This window comes from Buteo buteo, chromosome 18, assembly GCF_964188355.1.
Source record: "Buteo buteo chromosome 18, bButBut1.hap1.1, whole genome shotgun sequence".
Classification (NCBI taxonomy): domain Eukaryota; kingdom Metazoa; phylum Chordata; class Aves; order Accipitriformes; family Accipitridae; genus Buteo; species Buteo buteo.
Window position 1 is genome coordinate 28,310,807 of NC_134188.1, and position 13,823 is coordinate 28,324,629.

Sequence of the window (13,823 nt, forward strand, 5' to 3'; positions counted from 1 at the left end):
TTCGCTCATTGGAGGACGCATTCCCCTTTCCGCTCTCGCCCCGCAGGGGTTGACGGGAAGGAAGGAGGCGGAAGAGGTTGTGGGCGCCTCGGCAAGATGGCGGCGACGCTGCGGATCCAGAGCGACTGGAGCCAGGCGCTGAGGTGGGCATAGCCCTCCCGGTCCTCTTCCCCGAGTCCCGGTCCCGGTCCCCTTCCCCGCACTCACCGCCGCTCTTTCTCTCCGCAGGAGGGACGAGGGAGAAGCCTGGCTGAGCTGCCGGAGCCCTGGTGAGTGCTGAGGGGCCTGAGGAGACCTCGGAGGGAGGCGGGCTGAGGGGGTGTCTGGGGGGCTTGAGGGAGCCCTTTGCGTTAGGAGGGGGTGAGGGCGGTTGGGGGATGCTCTGTGGTTTGGGGCAGGGGGGTGAGGGTGGTTAGGGGATGCCGTGTGGTTTAGGGGGGTGGGGAGGGCAATTGGGGGGGTTTCCTGTGGGTTAGGAGGGGGTGAGGGTGTTTGGGGGGTTGTCCTGTGGGTTAGGAGGGGTTGAGGGCAGTTGGAGGGGTTGAGGGCAGTTGGGGGGGTTGTCCTGTGGTTTAGGAGGGGTTGAGAGCAGTTGGGGGGGTTGTCCTGTGGTTTAGGAGGGGTTGAGAGCAGTTGGGGGGGTTGTCCTGTGGGTTAGGAGGGGGTGAGGGTGTTTGGGGGGTTGTCCTGTGGGTTAGGAAGCGTTGAGGGTGTCTGGGGGGGGTTCCTGTAGTTTAGGAGGGGGTGAGAGTGTTTGGGAGGTTGTCCTGTGGTTTAGGAGGGGATGAGGGTGGTTGAGGGGTGCCCTGTGATTTAGGGGAAGGTGAACTGAAGGGGGGGTCTGGGGTCTGAGGGGTGGTCGAGCTGATGGCTGCTCTCCCCACAGGGAAGCCGACCCTGTATGGCAGCCTGACCCGCCGCGGGCTCAGCACTGAGGGCGTCCCTGACATCGCTGCCTCCGAGGGCTTCGTGGTTGGGACAGTCACCAAGGTGCCAGGGCTGGGGTGGAGCGGGGGTCAGTAACTGCCTTCCATGTGCAAAAGGGCGATGCTCTTACAACAGTCAAAATAGCAGCCTAAAGCTGTCGCCCAGGGCCTTGCATGGTCCTGTCCAGCTATCCTGGGCCTCCCGCCTCTGCAGTGTCCTGGATTTGGTCTGTAACATTCCATAGTCAGGCTGGAGCTGTGTGTTGTGGCTGGCCAGGCCATAGTGGCCATCCCTTGCCACCCAGGGCCTGCATCTTGAGGAGGTGTAAGGAGACGAGCCCAATGCTGCACCTTCCATCAGCCTTCAGGCTGTGAGAGACCACAGCTGAGTCCAGATCGTAGTTCTACCTTGGCAGCTTCTGTGTTTCAGTAGGCGTAAGAACACTTCTAATTCTTTTCCCCTCTCTTTCTTCCTCTAGAAAAGCATTCTCATTTCTTGTCCTCACGAAAATGTGTCCACCAAGTTCCTGGCCCCATACACAACTTTTTGTAGAATTCATCAGAAAAGTGTAAGTAACCTTATGAAGTGAATGAGAAATAACTAGAAGCAACCATGAACTTTCACATGTCTCTGACCATCGTGTGCTTGTTCTGAGGGGTGGTCTGCAGCATGGCTTTGTGTGTGAACTAGGTAATGAAATATATCAGACTGTAAGAACTTGAGAAACTTGATGATGGTTACGTTTAGCCCCCAAACATAATCTCTAAAATTCTTTAGACTGTTTTCTTGCAGGTGATGTAATTTCTGCTCACTTTAGGCCCATGACAGATCCTCCTGTAAAGGAATAAGATATGTGAATTAGTGTGTCAAAAACCAAGATAAAAATAAGAGGTTTCAGGCACTGATCTTTTCATCTCTGACTGGTTCAAATCTATCCCCAGTTTATAGCAGCTCTTTGCTTCTATGTAATGAAGTTGTCTGTATTTGATATTTGCTGTATGAATTTCTGTTTGTGGGGGTGGGAATTGAATGTTGCATAAACTCACCTTGACCTGTTGAGAATTCAGACACCAGAAAGGCCCAGCTTGTAAATAAAAAATAAATACGTTGCATGAACTTCTCACTTATTTAAAAGCAGTCCTACTTGTTTTGCTGAAAAATCTTTCTTATTGCACCCCCATCGATCTGTGGGTGCAACAAGTAACAGCTTGTCACTAAACTGTGATACAGAAAGGCTGACTCTGACCTGAAATTTCATTTCTTCACTCAAGAGGAGCACATAACTTGGCTTTGCTGGAAAGTAGTCTGTGTTTTTGCTGAACGTGTAACCCTACGTGGAAATGATCCAAGAAACTATGGAGTGTGTAGCCTGCAGGTACAGCCGGCTGCCCTAAAGAGAGTCCCCTGAAGGCTCCTGGAGATGTTTTAGTACACTTGTCTCATGATTTATTAAGTAAATGGTTGTGATAAACCCAGCTGAAAATGCTGAAAAGTTAGTCTCTGTAAATGAAGCTCAAAAGTGTTATAAATCAAGGTGCGTTTTGACATCAAGGCAATTCTGCATCTCTACAGCTGTTTTAAGAGGAAGTGGGGCTCTGCTGAGAGACAGAGCTTGGCAGTAAGGCAGCTCTGGAGACAGAGGTGAATCACTTCTCTGAGCTTTGTGCTACTTAAGAGTCCCCAGCTGCCCTTTTGTGTGATAAATGGAATCAACATTCAAAGCACAGCAAAATGGAAATGCAGGCGTAAGTGTTTAGTCTGCTGTCAAATGGGTGTGATGGGTTACAGCTGCACTGCAGATCTCTCCTCTGGAAAGCAGCTGAAGCAATATCTATTAATATGTAGATGAGTTTAAAGCTGGTGTGGACTAAGCTCCAGTCATCCTTTTACCTGCTGCCTCTTGTTCTGGGCACTCGTGCTTGGCCTTGCCTGTTTATGTATCCCTCCTGAAAATTTGAGGATATGTCAAACATCAGTGAGGCTTTTCATTCCTCCTTGAATGACCTTCACAGGCTTTTTTTTTTTTTTTTTTAACTAGGGAGCAAATTACCACAGATTGGTTTGTTATATAAAATGCCACACAAATTAGAGTCATAAAATCATTTAGGTTGCAAAAGACCTTTAAGATCAAGTCCAACCATAAACCTAACACTGCCAAGCCCACCACCAAACCATGTCCCTAAGTGCCACATCTACATGTCTTAAATACATCCAGGGATGGTGACTCCACCACTTCACTGAGCAGTCTGTTCCGAGGCTTGATAACCCTTTTGGTCAAGAAATTTTTCCATAATACCCAACCTAAATCTCCCTGGTACAACTTGAGGCTGTTTCCTCTCGTCCTATTGCTTGTTACTTGGGAGAAGAGACCAACCCCCACCTCACTACACCCTCCTTTCAGGTAGTTGTAGACAGCGATAAGGTCTCCCCTCAGCCTTTTTTTCTCCAGGGCTAAACAACCCCAGTTCCCTCAGCTGCTCCTCATAAGACTTGTGCTCCAGGCCCCTCACCAGCTTCATTGCCCTTCTCTGGACATGCTCCAGCACCTCAAAGTCTTTCTTGTAGTGAGGGGCCCAAAACTGAACACAGTATTCGGGGTGTGACCTCACTAGTGCTGAGTACATGTTACCAATGTATTTCTCATGTTACAGATATGTAAGTAAATGTACTTAATGGCTGTTGTAATGGCTAAACCATTATCTTGTGCTCTTATTTAAATCTTCTAATTCCTGTTTCCATTCCCGATTTTTTTTTCAAGTGGAGGTTGAGTATTGATCCTGCACCCTGTTAAAATTAGCTGTGATTTGAGCTGTCAGAGCTTTTCAGGAGAGGAGTTTGGTCTGACCCTTGCTTGGACAGGAGAACTTATGACTGAAATGTGGCATATCATGTCCCCACAAGCTTTGGCTGATGCACGTGCAGCAATAGGATACCATAGGATGTCCTCCTTAACATTGGGAAACAGCTGGAGATTGATGCAGGTCTGTTATGCATTTGGTCTGCCCAAGGCCATCATCCTTAAATCTCGGGCCCCTAGCTGTCATCTTTTTTGGCAAAGTCTCTCAATCTACTCATATCTTTGGGTTTGCCTGTGAACATGGTAGTAAATCTGACTGTCTCTTCAGGCTGGCTGCTAGCTAAGGCTGAGCATGTGCAAGAGGGTCAACTAAGCCCAGTCCTGTTTAAGAATAGATAATTGTTCAGAAAAGCATTTAATCTGAAGCCTGGCATAAAGATGAGCAGCCTCATCCCTTACATACCTGACCAGGTGGTTGCGACCTGCAAGCGCACTGACGGACTGTGCAAGTTAAGACCAGAAACCTGTGCTTTGTTGTGCTGGTGAGGGGGTTGGAATGGTGATGGAACTGTAATCTGCATTTCTTGTGGTGGATCTGCATTTCTCACTTCTGTCAGTGGATTTTACCACTGTAGTATTTTCTTCTAATCCATGGAGTGCAAATGCAATTACTAGGAAGCTTTCGGAGGTAATACAGCATGACTCCAGTATCCATATCTTGCAAGACAAAGCAGCTATTCCACTACATAGTTGTGATAGTTTTATTGTTTTTTGCAGGATGCAACACTAGTGTTAACCTTTGTTCTAATAAAATCTATATCGTTTTTTCAGCCTGTTTAGTGTTGCTGCAATCTGTATTGGAAATACCTCTGTCACTTGGGAGATGTAATTGTTTCACTCAAGGCTAGAATACCTGTTATCTTAAATTATTTTAGAATAGAATAGAATATTTCAGGGACCTGTAATGATCATCTAGTCCAGCTGCATTTATCCACAACTAAAATGCATCTGCCTTTCTCAAAAGGCAGCAATAATGTCTGGCATCATGGGAAAGGCTACCCTTTTGCAAGAACATAAGATCAACATCTGCTCTCTTCAGAAGTATTCAGCTTTCCCAGTGTTTATGCAAAGCAGGCAGTTGTTAATACCTTAGTGTGATAGACTGTGAGGAGTTAGCCTGCCTGCATAAGAAACTAGTTTTGAGTCAGTGTTTCAGAAAATTTAGGCTGTGCCATTGGCTTCATAAATATCTCAAACAATGTCTTGTGGGCTTGTGAGTCAGGGTGCTCTCAAGCTGGCCAGTTATCTTGAGCTGGTGTGGAACAGCTTGCCTCAATTTCTTACCTGTGTACAGGAGTTGCTAGAAAAATCCAGATTTCTGCTTCACCTGGGGTAAACCTGAAATACAGCTGCTGTCTCTGCAGGCTTCTGACTCAGCATTTCTTTTTCTCCCTGCGTGGCAGATCTCTGTAGAGTCACAGGCAGAGAATAACAATTTCTCTGTCAAATTTGGTGGCAATTACAAGAAATCTAGGGTGCTTTGTGCCAGGTTCCAGTCACCCAACTTGTCTGAGCCCTGGCTGCAGGTCAGCCCAGATCAGCAGCTCACTCTTGAAGGAGGAATACAGCAATCTGTGTAAACAGATAAATTGAGGAGGATTTCTTTTTGTGCTGCCCTTGTCCTCTAGATAAACCCTGCTGTTCAGGATCTGCTTGTTTTTTGATTTCTTAAGGGCTTAATTAATATCTCGTAAAACATATCAAGAGGGTGAGGTGAGAAGTCCTTGCTTTAATGTTAGGATATTATCAGGCTGAAAATGCTTAGCTAGGACTTTGGAAGCTCTTTTGGGTGTTTTAAATGAGTCCAGCAGTGTGTCTTGGGGAGATAATAGTGCTGAATGATGTACTTGGCAGATGTCCCCCAGTACAGAGTTAGGGTCTTGAGCAGAAATACCTATATACAGGGTCATTCATATAAAGCTAATGTTTGGTGGTTTTACCCTCCTGCAGATTACCTGTCTTGATATTTCCAGTGGTGGAGGGCTTGGCGTGTCTACCAGCACAGATGGGACCATGAAGATCTGGCAGGCTGCGAATGGAGAAATAAGAGTAAGACCGTCTAAGCTTTGACGTTGTGTGTTGTCTGTGACATTACTGAAGTCATTCGGCCGTGACTTTGGTCAGGCTATCCACACGCTTTTTATTGAAAAGCTAATCGAAATTTGACATCTTGGGGGTTTTAAGTCAAAACTGTTGGAAAACATGACTTCTCCCAAGGGAAATGATGCTCAGCAATCCAGAGAGGAGTCCCAGGGTGAAAATGAGAATGGGTACTTAGGAATGACAGCTAGAGTGCAGAAGGTAACCGACAGCTCCTAACCTGCGTGGTACAAGCACTGAATTTCTTCTGCAGTAGAGAAGAGGTGAGGAAGAAAAGACTCCTGCCTGTGATGGATTAACCACATCGTGGCTATCTGCCTTACCAGTTAAGGTGTTTCTTGTGGAGCTTGACCTGTCCGCTGCTTGTTTGGCAGAGGATAAAGACATTTAACCTGTAATTAGAAACAAATGTAGTATCCTTTGCTATGTAATTAGCTACTCAGATGGTAGAGGGAAGGTGCAAAGTGTACCTGCTACCTCTTTGACTGCCTCAAATTCAGATGAGTGTTCCAGGATCACAAACCCAAAGGATTTGAACTTAATCCTCTGCCCACGTGGGAACGCCAGGTTTTCCAGTGTCATAGCTCAAAAACTGCTCGGCATAAGGTTTATAACAATGGAACTAGCACATAGTTCTTTGTTTTTCCAGAGACTATTGGAAGGCCATGTGTATGATGTGAATTGTTGCAGGTTTTTCCCATCGGGCCTCGTGGTTCTGAGTGGGGGAATGGATGCCCAGCTAAAGATCTGGTCAGCAGAAGATGCCAGCTGCGTAGTAACATTTAAAGGTCACAAAGGAGGTACAGAGTACTTAGCCTTTAAAATGCTTGATCTGCCGTGTGTATAATTGCCTTGCATCCGAGGACTAATGTTCAGTCGCCAGCCTACTGCCCTTTGTGCTCTGCATTTGTATTAGATGTCCAGAGTATCTTTTTCAAGCTCCCAGAACTTGAATAAAAAGATCAGTAGTTGTTATATTAGACAGATGAAACTGTTTCACTCACCAGCCTGTGTTTTCCTCATTAATTAAAGTAAAAGGAGGGAGGATGCAGTCCATTAGTCTGTCGCGAGTGGCAGAGGTCAAGGCAGAGGGCATTCTGCTCCTCCAGGGCAGTCTCAGCTCTCCAGAGCTCTGACCTGCATTCAGTAGACTTGCTGCCTGCACTGAGAATGCCTCTTGCTTGCACCCAGATCATCCTGCTTACCTTCAGTTGCTCCACAGCCTTTTCCTTTTTTTTTTTTTCCTTGCCCAGAAAAGCATATAGCAGTTTATTATGGTCCTGCAGAAATCAGGCAGGCAGTTACCTGCCTCGAGGATGTGTGCTGTTGAAAGTGAGTAAAGCAGAACAAGAGGAGCTGCAAAGATAATTAAGAGATTATTTCTTAAGAAGGGATGGAATAAGCATGTTCACCCTTGTACCGCGGGCAGATGTTCAGCTCTGCCCCTGCTGGTGGTCGTGCTGCTGAAAATGAGAGCAAATTCTTCACCCTCCTTGTGTCCTCATGCAGAGGATGCACTGGCCACCTTACATGGTTGAGTTTAGTGCTGTTCCTTGCATTCAGGGTCTACGCTACAAACTCCTCCAGTTGATGCTGTCTTAGTCCAAAAGAAGAACTGCAAGGGAAGGCAAATGAGCTACCCATAAAGGCTCCTGAGAGCTGTGATCAAAGCAAGTTTCTGGACAGAGCCTCTGTTAATCTCTGGAAAGAAGATTTGGTTTCCAGGACCCCTCATTCAGAAGCAGTGTGGATTTATACGTAATGCTTAAGCAGTCTCCCATTTTACTCCTGTTTACACCTGGCCCACAGCACAGTGGCTGGTGCTGCTGTCTTGTCATGGTGATTGCTTCCTAAGGGATGCTGACTTGAATGCTTGGGTGATCATGAGCAAGTCCAAGTGAATTGTGGATGTGGCATCAGATGCCCAAAATCCTACTCCTAATTATCTCCTCCCTGAGAAACTAACTGCTCTATACAGGTTGTTTTCCCTGTCTCACAAGATGCTAGGCTTTATTGAAAAGGTTAATTAATAAGCCATGTGGCTGGCTGCCCAAAACTTGATTAACTTGAAAACTTGTCTTGTGCTGAACCTGCCATTGTTCTCATATGATCTATTTGTGTGGATTCAAAATACTTTGCTGCAAATGTTCTGTAAACAAAATGCAGCAGGCAGTGTAACAGAGCTTTGGTCAGAATGAAGTTGGCTGGCTGGCTCCTGATGACTCTGAAGTTGACTTTATTTGCTGCTTATAACTCCAGCCCAAACTGCTGCAGTTGATTTGCTTGGCTTGTCCTGTCATTTGAACTTGTCATGTTTAATGACTGCTTCTGTAGGGAAAGTGTCAATTAAATCTTCTAACCATCTGACTGTTCCCTTCCAAAAAAACACTGCGTCATTTTTCAGATCTAGACTCAACAGCCCACAGTGAAGTGTTTAGGGGATATTAGCACCTGCAAAGACTGCTCTTTTGATGTTGCTGTAGCTGCATAATGTGGATGCTGCTTGCCCCACACAACTTTTGGGATTATCCAGAGCTGGACTTGGCAATGTTTTAAGAGTGCTGGGCCAGACTGTTTTCTGCCCAAGTTAGAGGTTAGTTCTGGAGGTAGAAATTCAGCAGCAGCTGCGGTATCGGCTCAGTTCGAGGTGAGGTGTTGCTGATCATTTTATTGGTAATATCTCGCCTCTGTGTTGGGCATGTGATTTGCTGGGAGCTGCTGCCTCCCATGTACATCCTTCTAGATGCAGTGGCTCCCTGCCCCACGTTGCACACCACGCAATTTGGCTGTGTGTGACTGGTGGCGCTCTGGAGACAGTGGCTTGGAGCTTGTAGTTGAGTTCACCTTGGGAAATGAGATGCTTTGTCTATCTGCCTTCCATGTTGTCTGTCTGAGCATGGTCTCTGCTTTGATGCAGGTATTTTGGACACTGCCATTGTGGATCGGGGAAGAAATGTCCTTTCCTGCTCTAGAGATGGCACTGCCCGCCTCTGGGACTGTGGAAAATCCGCCTGTCTGGGTGTCATTGCTGACTGCGGCTCTCCTGTCAATGGCATTGCTGTGGGCACTGCTGACAACTCACTGAACCTGGGCACGCCTGAAAAAGCTCCTAGTAAGGGTTTTTCTCTTAAAAGTCAACCTTTGTTTCCCTTCCCCAGACTGCTTAGGTTTGTCACCAATAATCCTGAGTGCTTGACATGCTGCTGTGTGCCCTTGTACCAACTAGGGAAGGGAACTAGGGTTGCCAAAATAGAGCACTCCAGTCCTGCAGAGGAATTGAGCCTTATCAAGCAGTTTGAGTGATTAAGACAGGAGTCTCTTTGATTACTGTCCTGCATTGCTGCATCTGGTGTTTTAGGGTATGGAGGAATGGTGTTACAGGTTCAGCAGGGGTGATCCAAACTGTCAGGTTTTGGTACCATCAAGACTTGTTGTGTAGCCACTGCTGCAGTTAACTATTGTCCTTTTGTCAGGTGAACGTGAGATTGGGACAGAAGGGAAAATCCTGCTGCTGGCTCGAGAAGACAAGAAGCTTCAAGGAGTGGGACTGCAGAGCAGGCAGCCGGTAAGGAGTCTGAGACTCTCAGAAGTACCTGCCTGGGAGAGTGCTCTGAGACGCTGCTATAAAATCAGCTCCGGGGCCCCAGTCCCTTTGTTTCTATTGCTGCTGCAGCAGCTCCTCAGTTTATACACTGCTGTTCACGTGGCTGTGTGGAGCACTGGGGTGAGGAATTGAGCCAGATTAAACCTAGATAGTTTACCTATCTAATTATTCAGTGTTATTCCAGCTCCATTCCCCAGTGAGGTTCACCATGTGGCACAGAAGGGGACAGAACTAGGCTGGAGGCAGGGGAGGGCTCATCTGCCTGCCTTTGGTCTTATGCTGCAGTGTTCTCCCCTGTATGTATTCCCTGGAGGAGAGACTAAAACCTGGTACAATAAAGGGATGCTTTCTCTCCTTCCTGCTGGCCAGATTTTTACATGGGGGTTTGAGGAGGAAGAATTGCTCACGATTTAACCTGGGTATGGAGGATATGGTATTTAAATTTGAACAGTGGCCAGTAGATGTCATTGTGAGTGCAGGAACTGGAGGCCGTCTCATCCAGCCAAGGTGTAAAGTTGCTGTTTATTCTGGCAGGTGTTTTAAGCAGTGTGTGAAGGGGACCTCAGGTGGTCACCAGTCCATCTCCTTCCTCTTGGCAAAGGGAGATGGAGTTGGTAGATCTCGGGTATTGAAGATCTTATCAGGCACTCCTGGTGATGTAGCAGATTAAACTGCTTCCAGTGTTTGTGGAGAGTAAAATCTGGGTGGAACAGATAAGCTCACCAAGGCCGGTCAGTGAGATGGCAAAGGCTCGCCTGGAAAACAACTCGCAGCCTCTGTAACAATGACTGCAGCTCTGGGAGGAAGGAGTGGTCTTTGCCGACCTGCCATGCAGATCTGGTCTCGCTGCTCCATGGGTGTCTGAAGATTAGTCTGAGCTCAGTATTGGTTTGCCTGTCACAGTGACACAACCTTTATCCAAAGGAGATTCAGGAGCATTCACTGATTGCAGTGTCTCTGCTGACTTGGCAAAACTGATCCTGGAGCACTGTTCCCTTCTGTGTTTTGGAGAAGAGCTGAGGGGTTATTAACCTCTGGGTTTGCCAGTTTGTGCTGTGACTCGTGGAAGTGGTGTACTGACTTCTAAATAAATTATTGCTTCCTTCTCCTGGGTGTCCTGTGTCCTCATCCGTGAGTGTCTGACACTTGAATTTGTTCCTATATTCCCAGGTGTTCCTCTTCGTCGGATCTGATGCGTTCAACTGCTGCACATTCCTCTCAAGTACCTATATCCTAGCAGGGACTCAGGATGGGAACATATATCAGCTGGATGTGAGAAACACAAAGTGAGTGTGTGCTTGGGGCTGCAAGTATTTAAATGACAGCTAGTTTTTTGCCTGGGAAAGAGAGCCAGATCGAGGGTGCTAGCAGACAATGCCCCTTCTGAAGGGTGGATACAGCCCAAGCCATGGCACCTTGAGCTCCTGAGCCTCTTGCAGCCATTTCTTTCTCTTGGGGAGCACTGGGGAGGATACTTTTGCTTGGGTTGGTGATCTGATGGGGTGTTCTTTGGGAGGTGCCTTCTAAAAGACTATAGGCTCTGTGTGGCCTCCTTTAGTTACTGAAAAGCTTTTCAGTCTTGATCTGTGACCAGGGGTGCTCTTGGCATAGCCTGACCTCTCAGATTATTGCTTTTTTAAATATATATTTATAAATTATGTTCATATATTGTGTACTGTGCATATTATGTTATATATGAATATTTGTGCAACTATATATAATCTATGTACATAAAGAAGTTTTCTGCTAAATCTGTCTACAAGCATAACAGCAGTATTCCTCCCACCAAAAGCACAGGCCCTTCCTCTCCTTCACCAATAAGACCTAAGTGTCTTTGTAAGGTCTTATGCTTTACCCTGATCCTCATTCCAGCATAGGACTGGAACTGAGCTGTTGCTGAGGGCAGGAGCTGCTCTAAGTTGGTTTTTATTGGTGTCAAAGGCGAGCTCCAAGCAGGGAGGCATCCAGATGGTGCTTTTGGGTCGGGGCTGGAGAGGCTGGCACCAACATCTGAAGAGTCTTTCATGCTGGATGAGCTCCAAGCTTTTGTCTGTGCCTTGGTAAAGATAATTCCTGTCTATGATCATGGAGGCATGCTGATGTTCACCTGCTAGCTACTCCCATTTCCATCCATTGGCAACATCCGCAGGAAAACCAGTGCTGACTTCCATCTGCTTCTAGGGGACAGAGACTCTTTGCTAACCACTGATCAAGTCCCCATGTCCTGTACATTCTCCTCATGTATCTTTTAACCACGAGCTCACACTCTTTCAGTGTTTGCACATTGGAATGGACTCTTGACTATAGACCATAATACTCATCCCTTGTTTGTGCTCCTTTTTCTAGTGCTCCAATCCAGGTCATCCATAGATCAGGAGCACCGGTGCTTTCACTGCTCCCGTACCGAGATGGATTTATTGCCAGCCAAGGTAATTCAAGTCCTGTATTGTGCAAGTAGGAATTGTATAATCGAATTGAGGAGTTTTCTGCTCTTTGGGTATTGCTCTCTTTGATAGAAGCACTGGCTGGCTAGGCAGAGTGTCCATGGCAAAAAGGGGATGTAGTAGGAGCTATATTATATGGTTGCTTTTTGCCTTCTGATTTTTTTTTCCCCCGTGTTCCTCCAAAATAGGGCCTCTAAGTTGCCTCTCAATGATTAAAGCCTTTTCCCATCTCTCTGACATCCTCATAGCACTTCTCCCTCTTCCTGGGGACTCTGTCCCCTGTGATCAGGTGTTTCTGATGGGCCTGTTAGTGCTGTTTGTAATTAAGAGTGTGGCTTATTTCACTGATTGGCCGCTGTTCTTTCCTTGCTTTGTATCTGTTCTGCTCATGTAGGTGATGGAACCTGCTTTATCATTCAGCAAGACCTCGATTATGTCCTCGATCTCACAGAAGCTGACTGCGACCCTGTGTACAAGGTAAGGAATACTGTGTATCGCCCAAGATAAAGGGTGCAGGGAAAGGTGATGCCAGGTAGCAGGCAGCTGCCTTTATCTCAGGATTTGGCAGTCTGTACAACGGGTTCCTTCACACAGTTGACTTTTAAGCTTATTTTTTTTTCTAGCTGAATAATCTTAATATTTTGCGTAAACAAATCCTCTGTGGTATACTCTGGCGTTATCTCCATCATGCAGGAGCAAAACTGAAGCAGTGGAGTAGCTTGGTGGTTGGAGTAGCTCTGGCAGAACTGTGTTTCTGTAAAAAGCGTGAATTAATTGTGCTTGGAGGATTACTGGGGTAAAAGCAGCAGCCGACTGCGCAGTGCTGCCCATCTTCTCTTGTCCCCTCATGACTCGAGACCAGAAAATGGGTCTTGCTGTTATGTTTCCAAACGCCTCGCTGTGCTTGTGCAGATTGGGGAGAGTGACCTGGGTTCCCTGGGCTTTCAACCTGGTGGCACTGGTGGAAATCAGCTCTTTTTTTTAACCCGTTCCAGCTCTGCGGTCCAGTTCCCCCTCTCCTAGCCAACGCGCACCCTCAAGGGTAACACTCAGCCTCGCATGGAGGCTGAGATTTGACCTGCACAACTCATTGGCATGTGCAAAACACAAGAAAACTGAAAAAAGTCATTTTCTGTTTCGAATTTAACAGAAGAACCCTTGTGTGAGCACTTACCTGCTCCCTAAGCTCCTGGTAAAACCTAGAACTGTTCTTGGAAACCTGCTAATGCTGTTTCAGGGGACACTCGCCTCCTCTTCCCTCTGTAAAAGCCCAAAAGGAAAGCTGATCTCTGAGAATTTTACTTTTAACTGTCACTTGGGAAATACTATGCTTAAATACTACTTCCCCCCCGCCCCCGGCTCTTTTTCAGGTGGCTTCCTGGGAGAAGCAAATTTACACATGCTGCAGAGACGGGATAGTGAGGAGATACCAACTTTCTGAACTTTAAGTGTTCAGATCGGCAAAATAGTGGAGAGATGTGTCATAGCTCTTCCACACTTATTTTCCTGTACAGTGTGTTTGAGATGTGTATATAGAAGTTTTTGAGGCTATTGTGATGACCAGGCTCTATACAGAGGTTTTTGGTGACAGGTAATATTTCTTACTACAACACAACTTTGATCATTTTTTTAATTCTGAGAGCGTCTTTGAGGTGTTAGAGAGGATCTTGTGTTGCAATAATTTTTTTTCACTGCTGAAAAACTGCTGTTTCTAAGGGGGGGGCGGGGGGTGATGCAGGCAACTGTATCACGGTATGGACTGAAATAAAGCTACTGCTTTGATAACACCTGTGTAGAAAAGAAATTTTCCAAGAAAATGTCTTTTTAAAAAAAAGGGGGGGGAAGGGAAGAGAGAGAGATAAAAGAGAGAAGAGAGAGGAAAAAGGGAGAG

At 46.5% G+C, this 13,823-nt stretch overlaps 1 protein-coding gene across 1 annotated transcript; it reads left to right on the forward strand.

The window, feature by feature from the left end:
- The first annotated feature begins 57 nt into the window (after nucleotides 1-57).
- On the forward strand, nucleotides 58-13,732 carry PAAF1 (proteasomal ATPase associated factor 1). Its single transcript, XM_075050286.1, has 12 exons — nucleotides 58-143; nucleotides 229-269; nucleotides 887-990; nucleotides 1,406-1,495; nucleotides 5,735-5,833; nucleotides 6,534-6,684; nucleotides 8,802-8,996; nucleotides 9,358-9,449; nucleotides 10,659-10,774; nucleotides 11,835-11,917; nucleotides 12,327-12,409; nucleotides 13,303-13,732. The coding sequence occupies exons 1-12, from the start codon at nucleotides 97-99 to the stop codon at nucleotides 13,378-13,380; spliced, it is 1,179 nt and encodes a 392-aa protein (XP_074906387.1). The 5' UTR covers nucleotides 58-96; the 3' UTR covers nucleotides 13,381-13,732.
- The last annotated feature ends 91 nt before the right edge of the window (nucleotides 13,733-13,823 follow it).